The sequence below is a fragment of the Peromyscus maniculatus genome, chromosome 15, assembly GCF_049852395.1.
Source record: "Peromyscus maniculatus bairdii isolate BWxNUB_F1_BW_parent chromosome 15, HU_Pman_BW_mat_3.1, whole genome shotgun sequence".
NCBI lineage: Eukaryota > Metazoa > Chordata > Mammalia > Rodentia > Cricetidae > Peromyscus > Peromyscus maniculatus.
The window spans coordinates 35,641,985-35,660,926 of record NC_134866.1 but is presented as its reverse complement, the minus strand read 5'-3'; the positions used below and the strand labels follow the sequence as shown (position 1 = coordinate 35,660,926).

Here is an 18,942-nt window from a genome sequence, read left to right as displayed (position 1 = left end):
CATTTCAGTGGCTACTTGATTCCTGACCCTTGTTTCTAACATGGTAGTTGATACTGATTCTTGAAGACTGAGAGACACTATAACTTTGGTTTGGGCAAGGTTGTTATTTTTTAACTGTTTTTTTTTTTTTTTTTTTTTTTTTTCAGGCAGCCTTCTTTTGATGTTTGTTATTCTCTGGCGGTACTCAGCCCCACATGAAACTTGGCACTGTATGTACTAACTCCCCACCTCACTGATGCCTGAATCATCAAATGGTTTTTAGGTCTGTAAACGCGTGACCTTGACGGAAATCTCCCTTCAAAGCGTATTTCAATCTCACTTGAATCTCCAAGGGTCAGTTAGGCCTTATCTAATCCAGGCTGCTGTCCCCAAGCCTTCCGCTGGCCCATAGATCTCTTTACTTAAAAACACTTTGTTTTTTCCTGAGCGTTCCTTTCCATTGATCTTTCGATGTAGATGTCTAAATGCTACTGTATTTGGAACCGTTCATCTGATAACATTTGGATAACTGTGCGTGCTTGGGGCAGGGAGGGATATCTTTTGAGTCAATAGGCACCATTCCCAATACTGCTGTGGATATCTTGTTTCCCTTTACATCTAAAACAGCTTAAACTACAGAGGTTAATAATTGTAGAGATGCTTTAGATAAGAATAGCATTTCTTCATTTTCTACTATTTAGAGCTCAGTATTTCACAATTGTTGATTGATGGATTGATGCCACATTATCAGCTGTCTTAGTTAATAACTGGTTTATAAAATCACACTTTATAATCTATACAGCTCTTTTATCATGGACTCAGATGCTTCAGGGAAATTACTCATATCTTATAAAAAGACAAGAATGCTTATTAAAAACACAGGCTAAACATTCGTATAAATGTCTGGGTATAGACTAATGCACTTCGAAGGCACTAGGTCTTGACTCCAGGTTGGAAGTCGATGAGATCATTAGGATAAAGTTAAACTTGATAGTCATTTAGTCACTCTTGGTGATGTTAGCATTGGAATGTGTTTGGGTTGCCAGGGAAAACTGCCAGAAGATAATAATTGTTCAAAAATGCTGAGGTCACAAAAAACGGGCTAGATAGTGTTGTGCTGAGTTCAGGCTTGCTGGGTGCTCTGCAGGCGGATGGTAAAAGCAGAGATAAAATGTCTGTTGAACCTGCTTGAGTGTGTACTGATCTCGCCACACCCATCTCATCCTCCGTCTGGGCCCAGAACTCCTTTATTTACTTATTGTTTATTTATTTTTGAGGCAGGGTTTCACTATGTAGCTATGACTGCCCTAGAATTTGCTATGTAGACCAGTCTGGCCTTCAACTCATAGAGATCCACCTGCCTCTGCCTCCTGAGTGCTGGGATTAAAGGCGTCTGTCTGGCAGACTGCCTTTTTTTATTTCCAAGATTCCTTCCTAGATACAATTACACTTTAGGTTGTATTTTTCCTGCTTACTTGCTTACTCGATTTTGATGTCCTTGAGAACAAAGGACAGTTCTTTAAAATTGTTTTTTTTTAATCTTCATAGTATCATTTAGCATTTTTCCATATAGAGCCAATAAGCATTCATCTGATTTAATGTAATTTGATTTAGTACCTAATCAACATTTTTCTACAAAATTCTTTTTTTTTTTTAAATTTTTTTTTGAGACAGGGTTTCTCTGCATAGCATTGCCTGTCACAGAACTTGCTCTGTAGACCAGGCTGGCCTCGAATTTACAAAGATCAACCTGCCTATGCTTCCCGAGTGTTAAGATTAAAGGTGCGCACCGCCACTGCCCAGCACAAATTCTGCTTTCTTGATGGTGCCCAATGGTCCCATGCTGCCCAGCGCCTCCTCTCAAGCGTAGGTTTCCCCGTCTTCTCCTTTTGTTTTTGCACTTGCCTGGGCACACATACTGCTGGGTATTTTCCCTCGGAGCCAGCTGAACACTTGGTGGGGCTCCTTTTGGGGGACAGAGGTACCTGCTAAGCCACATGCAGTGAAAGAAAGGGAAAGAGAAAAATACTCACTTTCCTGATGTACACAGCCCGCCCGACTGGTTAAGTCAGTCAAGAAAACAAATAACAAGAAACTCAGCTGCTTCAGACAAATATTTTTCCATTAGATTATTTTAAAAAGGGAATAGGTATATGTGCATTATTATTATTATCTTTTGTTTGGAGAAATTCTTTTACTTGGATTCTTATAGGGATCTGAGACCCAGTAGGCTGGCTACTGGGCGCAAGTAAACTGAATTGGGTCCTCAGATGGCTTCAAGTTTCAAATGAAGTTTCTCCATGGGAAGAATAACAGCTGAGACTCTAGTGTTTTCTGTACCCTGTACGGCAGTATTTAGCACATGGCAATCAATAGGGGTTTGTTTGTACAAAATGCATTGCCTAGGCAAAAAAGGCTTGCTTGAAAAATTGCCACCAAGGATGGCATCATCTATCACTGTGTTCTGTCCTGCTGGGCTCACAGAGCCCTAAGCGGTAGAGTGTCATCCAAAGTGTACTTACCCATGATGCAGTGCATCATTGAGAGGACAATGGAGAGAGAGAGAGAGAGAGAGAGAGAGAGAGAGAGAGAGACAGAGACAGAGACAGAGACAGAGACAGAGAGACAGAGAGAGCAGAGAGAGGTGTCCTACCTAGGTGTTCCCTCCGTGTGGGGTTTGAATACTGGCTGTGTATGAGGACTTAAAGAGCTTTGGCTCAAGGTTAGAGGTTAGTTTCTTTAGTGTTTTATTTAACAACCTTTATTCATGCTTTGGAACGTTTAAGGCCTTGGGGGCTTGGTATCAAACTTGCTGGAAAAAAAAATCTAGCAGCTGGCTGGGGTCACAAAGTGGTCAGAGCATTCTGTGAGTGTCACTCAGGTCATAGAGAGTGGGCAGAGGTGGGGACACCTTACACGTTCATTGCCCCTTACCTAACTTATGCCACATTACAGCAGCTACTAGAAAGAACTGATCTCTTCCTGACCTTGTAGGAATCTTCTTTTACTTTGAAATTTCTGTACCTTTCCCAAACTTGACTAGTAATTGATTTGTATGATACTTATCTTTGTAAAGATTCCACATTAGAATCTTTAAGAATTCTTTGGGAAGATCGGTGCAGCTCACAGCCCTCATTGGACACGTTTCTTTTTGCAGAGGTTTGTGAGGGTGGTACAGGGACTCACAGCTCCTCCAAGTGCAGAGAACCAGTGACTGTGGAGTGTTCAGCCCTGAGTGAACATCTATCGCGACTCCCTCAAGGTCCAGGGAGCCCCACCGAAGGTGTGGAAAGTTTGTAATAGCCAGAGTTCCGGGAGGACTCCTGTGATGTTGGTGTCTTGGACACCACAGGACCATCGCTCTCAGGAACTCCCAGCAGCTGCACAGAATCAAGACAGTTAATATTTCCATGTGCATGGGAGAGGGCTCAGGAGACTTCCACCCCTGGCTGAGGAGCTACTGGCAGTTGATGGCTACCAGGAGAGAGTCACTTTTCTTAAAGGGTGTGGCTTTTGGTAGCTTGCTAATGCTCCATTGATGGCCCCACACCTGTGCAGAGATCAACAGCATTAGCTGGACTCAGTAGGTTGAAAACAAAACCAACCAACCAACCAACCAACCAACCAACCAACCAAAACATCACAAGAAGCTGAGAGGAAGATGTGTTGGGGAGGGGTCTGGGAAGAGATGGAGGGGCCAGTAGGGGTAGACTTGATCAAAATATATTGTATACATGAATGAAATTATAAAGATAAATAAAAAAAATAAAACCTATAACCCTAAAGCAACAGTTAAAAAAATTATGTTGGGGTTTATAGGTCTTCCTTTGAGTAGGACTACTGTTACTAGGAAAATGTGGTTTGGGGCCATGGAAGTGGCTCAGAGGGTAAGAGCTATAGCCAAGCAAGACTGACCTGAATTTGATTCCTGGAACTCACACAAAGGGGAACCCACTTAAAAGGGAAGCCACGTAAAGAGAAAGGAGAGAACCCAACTCCACAGAATTGTCTTCTGATCTCCATATTAGCACTGTGGCATGTGTGCACGGCTTGCCCCTCTCCCCCAGTGTGTGTGTGTGTGTGTGTGTGTGTGTGTGTGTGTGTGTGTGTGTGTGTGTGTGAGAGAGAGAGAGAGAGAGAGAGAGAGAGAGAGAGAGAGGCACACAGAGAGACAGAAAATATATATATATATATATATATTAAATGAGAATATGTATATATTAAATGAGGCCTGGTTTCTTTCAGACCGGAGACTACTTTATTTCATTATATTATGGAAAAACAAAAGAGCAGAGGCCCCATGAGACTGCACACCAGTTGAACACAGTCCAACAGTGGACACAGGTCTGCAGTAGCAGGAGGACCCAAGTAGTGTGAACAACAGGTGACTCTTCTAAAGAAGCTTACACTAGGTTTAGGCCAGAACTTCCTCAACCCAAAGAAAAAGGGGAAAAAAAAATGTTTTTTTTCCTTCTTTTAAAACAGCTGCCTAACTTGCTGGCTAAGCAAAATGTTTTTCCCTGTTGTAGCCTGGAAAGGAAGGAGCCGCACTTGGAGGACCTCTCTCCCCTTAGCCCTTCCTCCCACCCCGGACTGTACCATTAAATCTTAGATAATGGGGAGACTGAAAGCAGGAATTAAGTTAGTACTTGTCAAAACCCGTCGCTCAGCATGCGTGGCCTCGCGGGTTCCTCTCTTCCCATTGTGCCGATCAGAATCTCTTCTGGGGCTTGCTGCGCTTGCAAGGTCGCTGCGCGAGGGAGCTTTGAACTTTGGACCGCACCTCGGAGGGTGAAGTAAACAACAGGGCTATAAATGTCAGTGTCAGGCTGCGGCTTTGTGGAGCTGCCCTGCTAGAGCAAAGAGAGAGAGAGGAAGCAAACTGGTCCCGAGGGTTTGCGTAAGTAGGACTTGATTCTTTCAGAGTTTGGGAAATGTTTTCTGAGACTGATAAAATACTTTCCCCCCTCTTTACAACAGGCATAGTAAAAAGATCAGTAAAAGACATTTTAAAAAAAAAAAAGATTTAAAAAATGAAGGAGAGTTTGGGTGCGGTAGGTGAAGTGTCTGGGGAACGCAGTTAGAGTTTTTTTTGGTTGGTTGGTTTTTGTCTTTTACCGTGCTGTGCTCAGGGGAAGCTGGGGAATGGAAATGCAGCTGTTTCTCTCTGCAGAAGACTGTGGTGTTCTAGGGGCAACGTTATCTGATTAGATTTCAGTGTTTTCCCCTGAAGGGTAGAGGGAGGACAGAGAAGAGGAAAAGCTAATGGGTTTCACGAGCAGAGATGGAAATAGGCGCACCCTGCAGTACTGTAGAGAGGTCCAGGGAACTCGTGGTCAGCAGTTACAGAACAGCGGGGACGTAGCCGGCTCCATCCACAGTGCACAAGTGGTCACCTGTAGCGGAGTACAGCTGTGCCACACACATGTGGTCCCTGGGGAGTTTTTGAGTTTAAGGAGAGAGTGGAAGCCCTTAGGTGGTGAGGGGCTTTAAAGGCAGAGGCTGTGCGACAGAGTATGCCCATTTTCCTTTTAGTGGGGTATAACCAAATGTGGTTCTGTACCTGAACAAGAGTGAAAGACACTAACGATTAAAACTACTATCCAGTTGTTACTGGATCTAATTTTATTTATCCTCATTCTTTTTATATAGCTCCTTGACAGTTAAAATGCAAAGTTTATCCTACAAAAACAACTTTAAGCAACGCCCACTGGCCTATTGATTGTAACGACAGGGAAATCTGCCAGTGGAAATCCACGCTCTTTAGTCTCTCCTTCGCCTCTAGATCGGTCTTTTCACTAGAAACAGAGGTGAGGGAAACAGTCTTCTCATGCATGTCTGCCATTTAGCCATCTGAAAATACCTATTTCAGGGCAGAGCATCAAGATCCGGCTTCATGCTGAAGATTCCGTAATAACTGAATTTAGTTTAGTTTTTTGAGACGTGTATGTGCTAGAGATTGTGTGACCTGGAGCCTCCTATGAGTTTAGTTTAGGAGATAAGCACTAGCTAGACTTCCTATTAAGAAATTGAACAGCTTGTTTTGACGTTCATTTCGCTGTCCCAGAGCATGCAGAAAACTGGCTGCTATAGTTATTGCAAGGTGGTGTATTACCTCAGTAGCTGAGAGATCAGATTTTGGATTGGGCAGATCCAATTTGAATCTACTCTTGTGGATTATTACCTGCGTGGTCATAGACAGGACACCTAAAGTCTCCCTAAGTCATAGTTTTCCTAGCTGCAGAAAGAGTAGTGGTACAATTGTTCTGAGGCACAATTGGCATATGTAAATGTGCTTAGCATTGTTTTATGGCTTTATAGTTCTAGCAAAACCCAGTCACTGACCGATATAAGGATAATCCTATTATTATTGTAAATATCAGCCTAATGGAACTTCCCTGATTAAACATCACAATTAAAAACGCGTTAGTACAAATAGCTGAGATGAAGTTAAAAGGCACATTTTCTGAACCCCCCTGCCCCGTTTTTTGGATAGGTCCTCATGGTGACCCTGGATGGCCTAGAACTTGCCATATGTAGACATAGCTGGCCTTGAACACACAGAGATCCACTGGCCTCTGCCTCTAGAGCCGAGATTAAAGAATGTGCACACCATACCCAGCTCTCCGTCCTTTCAGTCTATCTTTTTTTATTGCTTTTTCAAGACAGAGTCTCATCTCACATGTAGTCCTGGCTGTCCTGGAACTCACTACATAGACCAGGCTGGTCTCGAACTCACAGAGATCTACCTGCCTCTGTCTCCTGAATTCTGGGAGCATAGGCATGCGCCACTTTATGCCTGGCTCCCCCTCCTTTCTTTAGTGAGGCTCTTATGTCAGATTTTTCTTGGAGAGAGCAACCTCACCATCTCCTCAAGACCGGCCTCTGTGTTGAGAGTCTTCTGCCTCGGCTTCCCAAGTGGGGGGATTACAGGTGTGCTGCTGTAACCAGCTAAATTTGTATTTGGAAGCATTAAATGCCGTGAGAAATACACATTCTCACTCTGTATTCCAGGCAGGCCTGGAATTTACCCTGCTGTCATATTATTCTTGAATTCAGAGGCACCCGCTGCCTCGACTTCTTAGGTTGTCGGCTTCCCAGGCATGGGCTACCACGCCTGACTTCTTCCACTTTTTGTCAACATGACTGAGTTAGCTGTGCAGATCCTATTTATTTATTTAAATGATTTTTGCACATTTTTCATCATGATCATGTCTCTTAAAAAATTCGGAGAGAGGTGGCCCTCATTTGGGGGCTATTTCTGTTCAGGTACTTATTGCTTTACCTTTCCTGGGTGAGAGGGCATCTTCTCACCTGTCTATTTAGTTGCTGGAGCTGCCTGAGAGCAGTCGTAGCAGGAGAAATGAGTCTTAGATGGGGAAGAGCAATGACTTGTTCTCTCTCCTCTCTGCCTTTTGCCTGGCACTTGACAGCAAGATATCATACAAGAGCTAAGGGCCATCAGGAGCCACATTCATGTTGGTACCCTGTCTCCACCGCTACATCCTTTCTTCCTCACATCTCTTTCTGTGCTGGCTCTTTTCGGTTTTGTGCAGAATTCCCTACTAACACTCCCTAGGTTGACAGAGGACAGAATGAAGCACCCAGAACTTAGTGCATCTCAAATGAAAATTAGGATGTGTTTGTAGAGTGTATATGACTATACACTACGGTCGGAAGGTGTTTCTGAAATATGTGTCTTCTCCTAGAAAAGTGCCTGGCTGTCAGTCAGCTACATTTCCATAAGTGTGCTTATTGCGGTATCGTGCTACAGCTAGCTAGCTGATGGTTTGACCACTCCTCTGCCTTGTAGCTGGCACTTTCCCCCTTTACAGGAAGATTTACAGGCTCATGGCAACGGCATATTGAACCCAACAAAATGGAGACAGACTTCATGAGCTAAGTTTTAATAAGTAGGAGTGTACCTACTGTGTTTAAAGAAATTCATAGTAATGACTGTGAAGTTATCTATGAAGTTCATTTTCTGTTTTACAGGACAACCCCAGCAATGTGGAGAAGCCTAGGGCTGGCCCTGGCTCTCTGTCTCCTCCCCTATGGAGGGACAGAGAGCCAAGGCCAAAGCCCTGTTTGTAAACAACCTCCAGCCTGGAGCATAGGGGATCAAAATCCAATGCTCAACTCTGAGGGTACAGTGACCGTGGTGGCTCTCCTTCAAGCCAGCTGATACCTGTGCCTTCTACAGGCGTCCAGGTGAGTAGTCTTTTAAGGTTTCGGACATCTTTAGGGAAAGCTGATAAATACAAGCAAATGCATATAAAATGCAACAAAAATAGAAATAATATTAATGTTAAGTAATGCTTTTGGAGACAAGTATGTTTCTATAACACAAATTTGGTGAAAAGACCAGGAGAACATACGTATATGTTCACACACACACATACACACACACACACACACACACACACCCCGCACACACAAATGGATATATACAATACTACCAAAATGTTTACTGTGGCATTCCTGGGCTTTGAACACAATTTCTTTTTTGCATTCCTACATTTTGTAACTTCTCAATATGGTTTACCCATGTGAAATTCACTATTAGTAGAGGAAATTCTTCAATATAGGAAGCAGAGGAAGGCTGCCAGCACAGACACGAAACACTAGGATTGTAATAGAAGGTCTTGCATCATTTAACAACCATAAATAAAAAAATATTAGTTGAGTCATCCACCAAATATTAATTGCATAACATTCTGTATATATGTAAGGTGGATTTAAATATATACTAATTTGGAGCTCATGTTCATGCAAGCATTTAGTATAAAGTTTCAAGTTTTAGCCAGGCTTTAGCACACCTTTAATCCCAGCACTTGGGAGGCTTGAAGGGCAGAGGCAGGGGGAATCTCTGTGAGTTCGAGGCAAACCTGGTCTACTGAGTGAGTTCCAGGACAGTTAGGGCTACACAGAAAAACAAACAAAAAGTTTCAAGCTTCAAATAAAAGTGAAGCCTCAGTTTTACAACACAAAGAAAAATTTCAGTCAGTTAAAATTAATCAGAGCTTCACAGGAAGTAAAAAGAATGTAGAAGGCAGAACAAATCGATCAACTAAGTGTCACCGTTCATGTTGCGTGTTTCTGCCTTAGACTGGAAGAGCTGCGCCTGAGCCTAGAGAATGAAGGCTACTCTAACATTTCTTACATTGTTGTGAACCATCAAGGAGCCCCCTCTCAACTGAAACACACACACCTTAAGAATCAAGTGTCAGACCATATTGCTGTTTACCGACAAGAAGAACACCAGACAGATGTCTGGACTCTCCTAAATGGAAACAAAGACGACTTCCTCATATATGACAGGTGAGTCCCTCCCAGGCCCTTACTAGTCATTTGTTTACTTTTATCATTCACAGGAGCGTGCTTTACTGCTGAATGCCACAGGTCCGGTTTCGTCTCATTTGACTCCTTGCTGTCTGTGGCAAACACTTTCGGTTTTGACCCTTTGACAGACATTACCCTACTGTTTTTCTCCACAGCTTTCTTCTTCTCACACTACCTCCTCCTTCCCATTCTTCTTCTTCTTCCTGTTTACATGTGTGTATTATTCAGGGTGATTTAGTTTTCCCTCTCTTCATACTGAACATTCTGCAAAAATGACCTCATCTATTCGCTGACCACAATACTACATATATCCTAATGAACTGAAGTAAGTTTACAAAGTTCAAATACAGTAACTGAATGCCAAACCCAGCTTTCTCTTCCACGGTGATAGTCGCAAACATCTTAAAATCAATGGTTCAAATAGGAATCAGTTATACTCTTTTTAAACCCATTCCTTAAACTTTGACCTTTCTGTGAGTCTTCTTGGAGGGACTAGAGGACACAATCCAAAAATACTACCGTCTGCCTCTGTCCCTCCCCATTATCCACTGCGTTGTGTTGTGATACACATGGTCTCGTGTGATGGCTTTGCTACCATCTGCCCTTCCGAAAACCGTGACAGGCAGTTTGGGACTTCTAATCATTCACCAAGTCTAAGTCTTGCATTTATCTACGTTGCCTTCATAATCAGCCCCTCAAGTGACTTTCTTGCTACTTCCCCTCCTAGATTTTGACAACTTTCTCATGTGTTTGCTTTCTGGTTTAATAGTCAAGGATTTAAAATAAGGCATTTGTCTTTGTTTTATATCAAGTACTCAGTTTCAAATTAGGTCATTGAAGGTATGGCTTTTATATTTTTGAAGTGACCTTGTTGAGTTGAATGAGTCCACCATTCTAATAGATAGTTACAGAAAACGGACTCTACATTTCCCTGTGTGTTAAATAAATGGAAAAATCCATTTGCATAACAGATATAATCCTAAATATTGTGCAGCTTAATAATCATACTTCATAGACCGTGCTATTTATGTCTAATTTTATGTGGCTATTTGCTTGCATTTCCTAACCGAGTATGGAGATTGTTTTCAGCATGATCTGTATGAATTGATTTTGGGATATATGATCAAATAAACCATTCATATTTTGAGAGAATTGCAGTGCACATGCTGTCTTCTATAAAACATGTTTGGTTGATGATGCTTGCCTTCTTCTGGCTCTGCCTGGGCTGGCTCCTCTCTTTGTCTCACATTAAATACCATTTTAGCTTCGTACTTTGTTCTTTCAGGCCACTAAACTTCTCGTCAGTTGTAAAGTACAAATACAAAGACGTCTATTTTGGGTAAAATCGACATTTCAACCTTACCATTTTGAAAAATGTCAAACTCCGATTCTAGTGATTTTACTGTGCTGAAATTTTTCTTACATCAGATATGTTTCTTGGGGTAAACGGGCCAGTGAGCATCGTGCACACGTGTGCTATCGACTCACAATGCCAGGACCTGTGTCATTCAATAGACAGGAGACTCATGAGTTTCAGGTTAGCTTAGGCCTCACAGTGAGTTCAAGGCTAATTTGAATTGCATTATGAGAATCTATCTCAAAAAATCAAGGGCTGGGGATATAGCCCACTGGTAGAGCACTTACACAGAATGTGAAAGGTTTGGGTTTGCTTTCTAGACTACAAATTAATAAATAAAGAAGATACTGGCCCAAACTGTGACGTTGTTTTTGTTACGCAATGATTTCTGGTTTTGTGAAATTTGTCTTGCCTGAGCAGTTATGAAAAGCTCCCATGGTTAGCCTTTGGCAGGACATATGCTAATTAAAAAAGTATCTGACTGAGTCACAGTCATTCCACATTTTTAAATTATTTAATGACATCTATAACATTTAAAAATGCTAAAATCAGACTCAGCAACCTTGCTATAACCTGACCTGGTATATGGCCTAGGAACTCAACTATAGACCCCACTCAAGGAAGTTTACTAGAAGCATGGAAGAGGCTACACAGCCTAGCCTGAGTAAGGTCACAGCAGAGAGGACAGTAGTAACATGGTATCTGCCTTTTAGATGTGGCCGTCTGGTGTATCACCTGGGCTTGCCCTATTCCTTCCTCACTTTCCCGTATGTCGAAGAAGCCATTAAGATCGCTTACTGTGAGCAGAAGTGTGGAAACTGCTCTCTCACGGTAGGTATTTTTCTCGATTGTTTTTACTGGGTGATAAGGAGAAAACTTTAAAAATGTATCTAAATAAGTGGTTTATCATCAATTAGATAAGAAAATCTTAAATGCACATTTTCTGTTATATAACACTTGTTAAAACATATTTGCAAGACTCATATTGCTACCTTTATCTTGAAAGGCTTTAAAAACAATCATGCCAACAAATCATGGCTGGAGAGATGGCTCAGTGGTTAAGAACACTTGCTGCTCTTGCAGAGGACCCCGGTTCAGTCCCCAGCACCAACATGGCAGCTTAGAACCACTCGAATTCCAGTCCATGTGGTGCCCTCTTCTGGCCTCTGAGGGGACCAGGCACAGAGGCAGTGCACCTAATCCAACAGGCATGATAATCGTTCACATAAAGTAAAAAATAATAAATACTTAAAATAATAAAAATCAATGTAGATCACTATGTCACTTACTAATGAATGTTATTGCATGAGTATGAGTGCTCCAAGAATTTAGTCAACACATAAAATATTATGACTGTGGTAAGCTGGGCATGCTTGGAGCACAGCGATAGTCAAGCTCATCTGTGATGTTACCTGTCGATAGCTAAATACATTGTCAAGGACTCAGGACAACCAGCTTTGCTAAAGGGCTGTCCTCTTTCCCAGTCTGTAAGCTGAATTATTGCCTTACCTGAAAAAGAAATATGTTCTACTCATTACTGCTATCTCCTAATAACCATGAAAATATTTGTTCTTGTTATGAGAAGTACTACATTTAATTATTTTATAAAAACCTTTTGATTTATATTGACTAAATTTTTTCTCCCATAAATAATTTTAAACAAAGTTTCTCTAATAGGGCAGTCTGCCAAAATTTAAGTTCAGGTTTGAAAATGTTCTGAAATTATTTAGTAGTTACATTTTCTTTCCCTAGATCGACAGGAAGCTTCCTCAGATTTCAACAAGTCATTTAATCAATTAACTTTGTTGACAGGGCATTTTAATTATACCACTTTTACATGTTAATATTCATAAAATCTGAGAGTTAGTTTCAGATTTTTAAGATGAGGAGACCGGGTTGCAAATAAAGCTCTTAAAGTTGAACTGACATGATTACTTAATGCCACTGTGATTTTATTTTTCCTATTTTGGGGTTACTTTTGGTTTGCATTTGTGTAAATGCCTGCTATAAACATACCCAGTTGTATTGAAATAAAAAGGCAGAAACATTTCCCATAATCAGCTTAAAACGAATGAAGAATTTGTTAACAAGAATAGCAGACTATGGCATCTGATATCTCGACCAAATCAGCGCTTTTCTGTTTTGCTGTCTCCCAGATGCCATCAATTATATGATACATTATTTGTTCTACTAAAAGGAAAAAAAGGCTGTCAATTAAAGTAGGCTATAATGCTGTTTTTACCCGACAGAACTGTGTGAACATTACCAAAGCTTGGTGAAATTAAAAACATTTTCCCAGACATGTTGCAGAATGAAAAGCTGCCAGTTTTTAACTGGCATTTTTGAGTTGTCAGGGAGAAGCCATTTTGCTTTGGAAGACAGGACTAGATTAGATGGCAAGGGTGAAAAGTTACACACAGCACTACTGATGTCGGGATTCCGTATTTAGCCGACTTCACTACGATCTAAGTTTTTTCAGCAGTTTACTTAGTTTTGATTTTGCAAAGAGAACTATGGTAGTTTGGATTCTTTAAACCTTTAATAAAAAATATAGACATTGAGACCAAGGTCAGGCTCTTTTTCATTAATATACTGCCCAACTGTATCCTAATTAACCTGTTGGAATAACATAAAAGTTGGCTCTACAAGTAATTTTTTAAAATGCATTCATGGTCAATCTATGAGCTCGCTAATAAGAGATTTATAAATTTGTTCCAGAGTCTTGAAGATGAAGACTTCTGTAAAAATGTGTCCTCAGCTGCCGTGGGTAGCACAGCGGAGCCCTCAAAGACACATCACCACCATCACAAGCACCATCACAAACACGGGCACGGGCATCTTGGGGGCAGTGAGCTGTCAGAGAATGAGCGCGGGCACGGGCATCTTGGGGGCAGTGAGCTGTCAGCGAATGAGAAACCAGGGGCACTAGATGCTAATCCAGCTTTGCCCCCTTCAGCCTTACAACATCCCCAGCCCAAGCAGGGTCACTTAGAGAGCTGAGACATGCAGGCGAGCGAAGGCCTACAGCTTTCACTTGCTCAGAGGAAGCTTTGCCGGAAGGGGTGCCTAAACCAGCTCCTGTGTAAGTTGTCCCAGGAGTCTGGGACGACTGCCAGCAGCTGCTGCTGACACTGCCGCCATCTCATATTTGAGAAGTCGGGGTCCGCAATCACCTGACAGTGCGCTGAAAACCTCCCGTCCCTGTGTAGCTGACAGGGACTTTTTGCGGAGGAGAAAGTCATCGAATCTTGACAGTGTCGGGCCCCTCCCGCTGCCTGACGGAGTCAGCCACCAAACCCCACAGAAGCCAGCCCCACCTGAAGCTGAAAGAATAAGACCAAAAAGTGAAAATGACGCTCAAACTAAATATTTAAAATAAGATGGATACTCCCTAAGTCAGTCTAAAGACACAATTTCATTTTTAAGGAAGTTTGCGATCCACTTAATTAATCAGTGAACTAAAAGCAGGGATTGGATTTGTGCAAACACGGAGAAATCTACCAATATTGGCTTCTAAATTTAAAATTTTATGCCACAGAAAATTTGGCCCAAATCAGATTTGTGTTGTGGGGTAACTAAAAAGTGATTGCAGCTCTTGGTTAATATGTCTTTCTTTGTCTTTTTCCAGTGTTCTATTTACATTGATGAGAACAGAAACATAAACTATGACCTAGGGGTTTCTGTTGGATAGCTCGTAATTTAGAACGGAGAAAGAACGACAAAGACACATTTTCCAGTTTTTTCTTTACTTAAACTCTCAAAACAACGAGAACGTCATCTCTTCATTCTTACATTTTTAACCAACTAAATCTTAAACAGACTACATCTTAATATCTACTTATCTTTTTTATATCTAAGAATACTAGCTTTCCTTTACTACATACATCTGTGTATCTCATTTTCTTCATCTTGTGTTGTGTTGTTCTTCTGAACTGTGAGTGACTGTCTTGAAAGACGTAATGGAAGAAAAGTATGTTGTTAACCTGCATGCTGCTTAAGACAGTATTTCCATAATCAATGATGGTTTAATAGAGAAACTCGGCCCTATGAACCTGAACTCTTTTATGGCTAATACCATTAAGCAAGAATGCAGTACAGAGTTGGCCACAGTACAGACTTATCTCAATAAATGCAATTTTAAAAAGCTTAAAAGTGTGCGTCTTTATTATTTAGCATGCTCACATTGAAAAAAGAAGTGATTTTTTAAATGCCTTTAAAGAAATTAAGTTGTAGCTGCTGCATAAAGTGCTCACTCAAAACCGTCTCCGTGTGAGGCGGGAGTCTTTGGCCACTGCAAGGCGCTGCTCCAGGTCTCGGATGGTGTTCTGGAGACTCGAAATCTCCTTGCTCTTTTCCTCTTGAAGATGTTGAAGCTTCTAAACGAAGCAGAAGAAAGGTTGTCATTGCAATTGAGAAGTAAGATTAAGTAGAAGGAAGGGCAAGACAACACTCAAAACACACTTCAGGCTTCTATTTTAAAAACTGCCATACTTTGAAAGGCCTGTAGCTTCACTTTTGTGGGACTGAAAGGGAAAAATGGTATTAGGCTACAAAAAATATTTACTGTATTTAAAGTAAACATTAGGAAATGTTGATAGGAACACACTAAGGCAATTAATTTACTGAAGTTATAGTCATAGGACAAAATGCACATACCCTTCTGTAGATACTCTGTGGCAGAATAGTAGCATCTGCATAGGATTTTGACTTTGTCTGAATTCTTGCTAGTTTGGTGTCAAACTGAGTCAAATTCAAAAAGAGAAAGTTATTAAGGCTGTTAGAGTTCAATACTTGGAAACAATGTTTCTACAGAAAAAGTATACCAACAAAACCCTTTGTTATATATTTTGAATTGAACACAATCTGTATAATAGACTAAGTTTTTCAAATTATGAAACAACTTAAAATTATGAAACAACTTAAAAAAAGAACAAAGAACATCCAAACAAGATTCAGCTAAATGGTGAGTTAAAATTGCTTTGAGGGCTTTAAAAAAGGGCCCAAAGCCTGGCCACTACCTCTCTAGGTAGCATGGTACTTTTTCTCAAGACACCATTGAGCTTCCTACCCTTGCCTATGAGGCATGCTCTTGAACACTGAGTAGAAAATGTTTCCACATTACGTTGGTGTACTTTTGTCAAGAAAATACACTGTAATCTACAGTCTTAGGAGAAATGCCCATGTCTTTCAAACTTTGAAGCCAAATATTAGAAATTGGATGTAATTTAGTTAATTCAGGTTTTTTTTGTTTGAATTAAATTGAGTAAAATTAAAAGATTCCTACATCTTATTCTTATAAGCCATTTTAAAAAGTATAATACTCCACTATAATTCTTCTTTTTAGATTTACTTTAGTGTAGCCTCTCAGAAAACTAGAATAAGCTTTCCATGAGATTGTGTTCTGGTTTGAGGAGAAAACTGGAGAGTTATAATGAAGACAGACATCTGAGTACTAGTCAAACAGTCTAGTGACATGGCCCAGGTACTAAATAAAATGAAAGTTCCTAACTGATGGAAGTTAAGTTGGTGGTACATCTTGAAATACGATCTGCTGCTGTATTTCAGCTGGCCAGCCAGCGCTCTCTGTGGACATAATGGCTAGGAGCCAGAGATGGCACCATCAGTAGCCGTACTGCCAGCCACACAATGGCAGCAATAGCAACAGCAGTGTTAATAGCAATAAAAAAATCCTTCTGAAGCAACCTAACCCCCTTTCTGCACCATAACGTTACCTAAAGACTCCCATCAAGTACCCTGGGCATAGCAAAGTTCCTGGAAAATAAATTATCTTAATTTTTTTTTTTCTGAGGCAGGGTATCTGTGTAATTTTGGTGCCTGTCCTGGATCTTGCTCTGTAGACCAGGCTGGCCTCGATCTCATAGAGATCCACCTGGCTCTGCCTCCTGAGTGTTGGGATTAAAGGTGTGCGCCACCCCCGCCTGGCTTACTTTAACTATTTTAATATTAAATAGTTAATATTATTTAATATTAAATATTATAATTTAATTAGTTAATTAATATTTAATCTCAAATAATATTAAAATAATTAATTTTAATTAAGATCTGTGAATTTTTGCATAATGTAATGTGGAAGTAGAGATGGGCAGAAGCCATGGCATAATAATGGAAAAATACGTTGGTAGAATTTTAAAAAAATGCAAAATACAAATGCTTTGTTAACACATCAGTATCCTTGAGATTCTGACATGTAGTGGAACAGAAAAGAAAAAGGAACTACAAAATTTATGAGACACACTTATTTAAAATACATTTACAAATGTTCCAAAGGAATTTTGTTGACTCTAGAATTTTCATAGAAATATATTATGGAGAAATTTGTCTGTTTTTAGCCCATGTAAAACAAAAAGAGTTCCATGATTTCTTCTGGGGAGAGAGAAACCAAGGATTTGTTGTACTCTCCCCGTGCTGGAATGGTGGCCATTTGTCTCTGTGTAGACCAGACTGTAAACTCAGGTAACTCCTGAGTGGCTGTGCTCATTCTCAGAGGAGGCACATCCTTCCTGGAAGCTGGGACCTTCCTCAGATCAAGTGCCGCCGTAAAGCCTATGGCCAGCAGCCTGCGGACGGAGCGCCATGTTCGCTGAGAGTGAGAATGTGGAGCATCTTCTTCTCAGAGGGTTCTATTTGGTCTGAAATTGATGTCATTGCAATAAGAAACAAACAAAGCATGGTTTAGACAAAGGAACACGCTCCTGTTTAGCAGACTTGTGAGCACCTACTTCTAGACGTAGTCTGAGTATTTCATTTTGCTTTTCCTTCTCTTGAGTTCGTAACTTTGCATTTAGCTCCGCTATTTCCATCTCCTTCTTTGCCATTAATTCTTTGTGCTTTTCTTCATTTAATTCAACTAAGTAAAACAAAAATAAATTCATTCATTTAACAGTTCAAAGTTATGTGCTTACGTTTATTTTATTTTTCCTTCAGTATGTTTATTATCACTTGTGTACCAGGCATTATACTAAATGCTACATACAAAGTACATGTGTTCTCTGTTTTCACTGAATCCCTGCTTTGGGCTAGGAGGCAGACATTAATTACAGCTGTGATTGGGATGATGCAGGAGGAACACAGCCAAGTGCAGACAACTCTGGAGGAAACCATTAGTTGCTTTTCCCATCACTAAGAAGCAACTTAGGGGAAGAAAGGTTTGCTTTGGCTCCCAGTGAGTAGATTCAAGCCGCTATGAGGAGAAGACATGGCCGTGAGTAGCTCTGTGGGGTGGGAGCCTGCAGTGGCTGCTCATCTCCGTGAACCAGGAAACAGAGGTCATATGAAGTGGGGCTGGGCTGTAAGGCACAAGGTTTATCACCCGAGACACACTTCCTCCAGGTAGGCTCTACCTCCCAAGGGTTCCACAGTCTCCCCAAACAGCACCAAACATTAGCCTGTGGGGGATATTTCACATTCGAAAGGTGAGAGAATTGTTAACCAAATTTGGGGGAATGAGCCTAAGGTGGGAGGGCCTTTCTCAGGATGTTATCTTTAAGGCGAAGCCTCACATTTAGAGCCATTTGCTAGGTATAGACGTTCTAACAAATGAGAACTGTTGAGAGGAATGCTGCCTCCACCTTAGGAGAAAGAAACAGGAGGTACATGATGGGCCCCTTACCCAGGGATCATTTTAAAGTGTGTAGCTTATCATTCGTACGCATGTAGTACTCTAGACTGTGCAAAGCACATTCATTTGAGGTGTGGTGGTTTGAATAAGAACGGACCCCCAGGCTCATATATTTGAATGCTTACTCACCAGGGAGTGGAACTATTTGAAAGGATTGGGAGGTGTGGCCTTGTTGGAGGAAGTGTGTCACTTTGAGGTTTCAAAAGCCCAGTATCTCTCTCTGCCAAAGGATGGCTCTCAGCTACTGCTCCAGCACCTGCCTACCTGTGATATGCTCTCCACTATGAGGATAATGGACTAAGCCTATAATAAGACAATCTCTTATTTTAGTAAGAGCCAATCAGTTTACAAAACCCAGAAGTAAGGGATTTCTACCCACAACTAATCCATGACTGTTTCAGGCCCTGCTTTTCTCCCCATTTGAACTACACATCTAATCTCTATTGTTAATGGCACATCAACACCACATGACCCACTGTTACCTTGTCAGCCGCCCCAAATACAACTGTAGCTATGGCTACCACCTTCTCAGTCACTTCAGTCACTTCAGATTTTCTTAGCCTGACAATGTGTCAAAGAATACACCCCTAAGCAACAGTCTTTCTGTTGCTGAACCTTTTTGTAT

The 18,942-nt window shown here is 41.1% G+C and overlaps 2 protein-coding genes across 2 annotated transcripts in view; one reads left to right on the top strand and one right to left on the bottom strand.

Annotated features, from left to right (window-relative positions):
• Positions 1-4,589: 4,589 nt before the first annotated feature.
• On the top strand, positions 4,590-14,830 carry Selenop (selenoprotein P). Its single transcript, XM_006997095.4, has 5 exons — positions 4,590-4,879; positions 7,975-8,190; positions 9,088-9,300; positions 11,392-11,509; positions 13,397-14,830. The coding sequence occupies exons 2-5, from the start codon at positions 7,988-7,990 to the stop codon at positions 13,805-13,807; spliced, it is 945 nt and encodes a 314-aa protein (XP_006997157.4). The 5' UTR covers positions 4,590-4,879; positions 7,975-7,987; the 3' UTR covers positions 13,808-14,830.
• The window catches only part of Ccdc152 (coiled-coil domain containing 152), a 28,861-nt gene continuing 24,326 nt past the window's right edge, over positions 14,408-18,942 (bottom strand). Inside the window, exons 7-9 of the mRNA XM_076551850.1 lie at positions 17,419-17,546; positions 15,335-15,418; positions 14,408-15,054 (exon numbers count right to left, since the gene is read on the bottom strand). Of these exons, the coding sequence (XP_076407965.1) occupies positions 14,932-15,054; positions 15,335-15,418; positions 17,419-17,546 (335 nt within the window). The 3' untranslated portion in view covers positions 14,408-14,931. The remainder of the gene's footprint in view (positions 15,055-15,334; positions 15,419-17,418; positions 17,547-18,942) is intronic.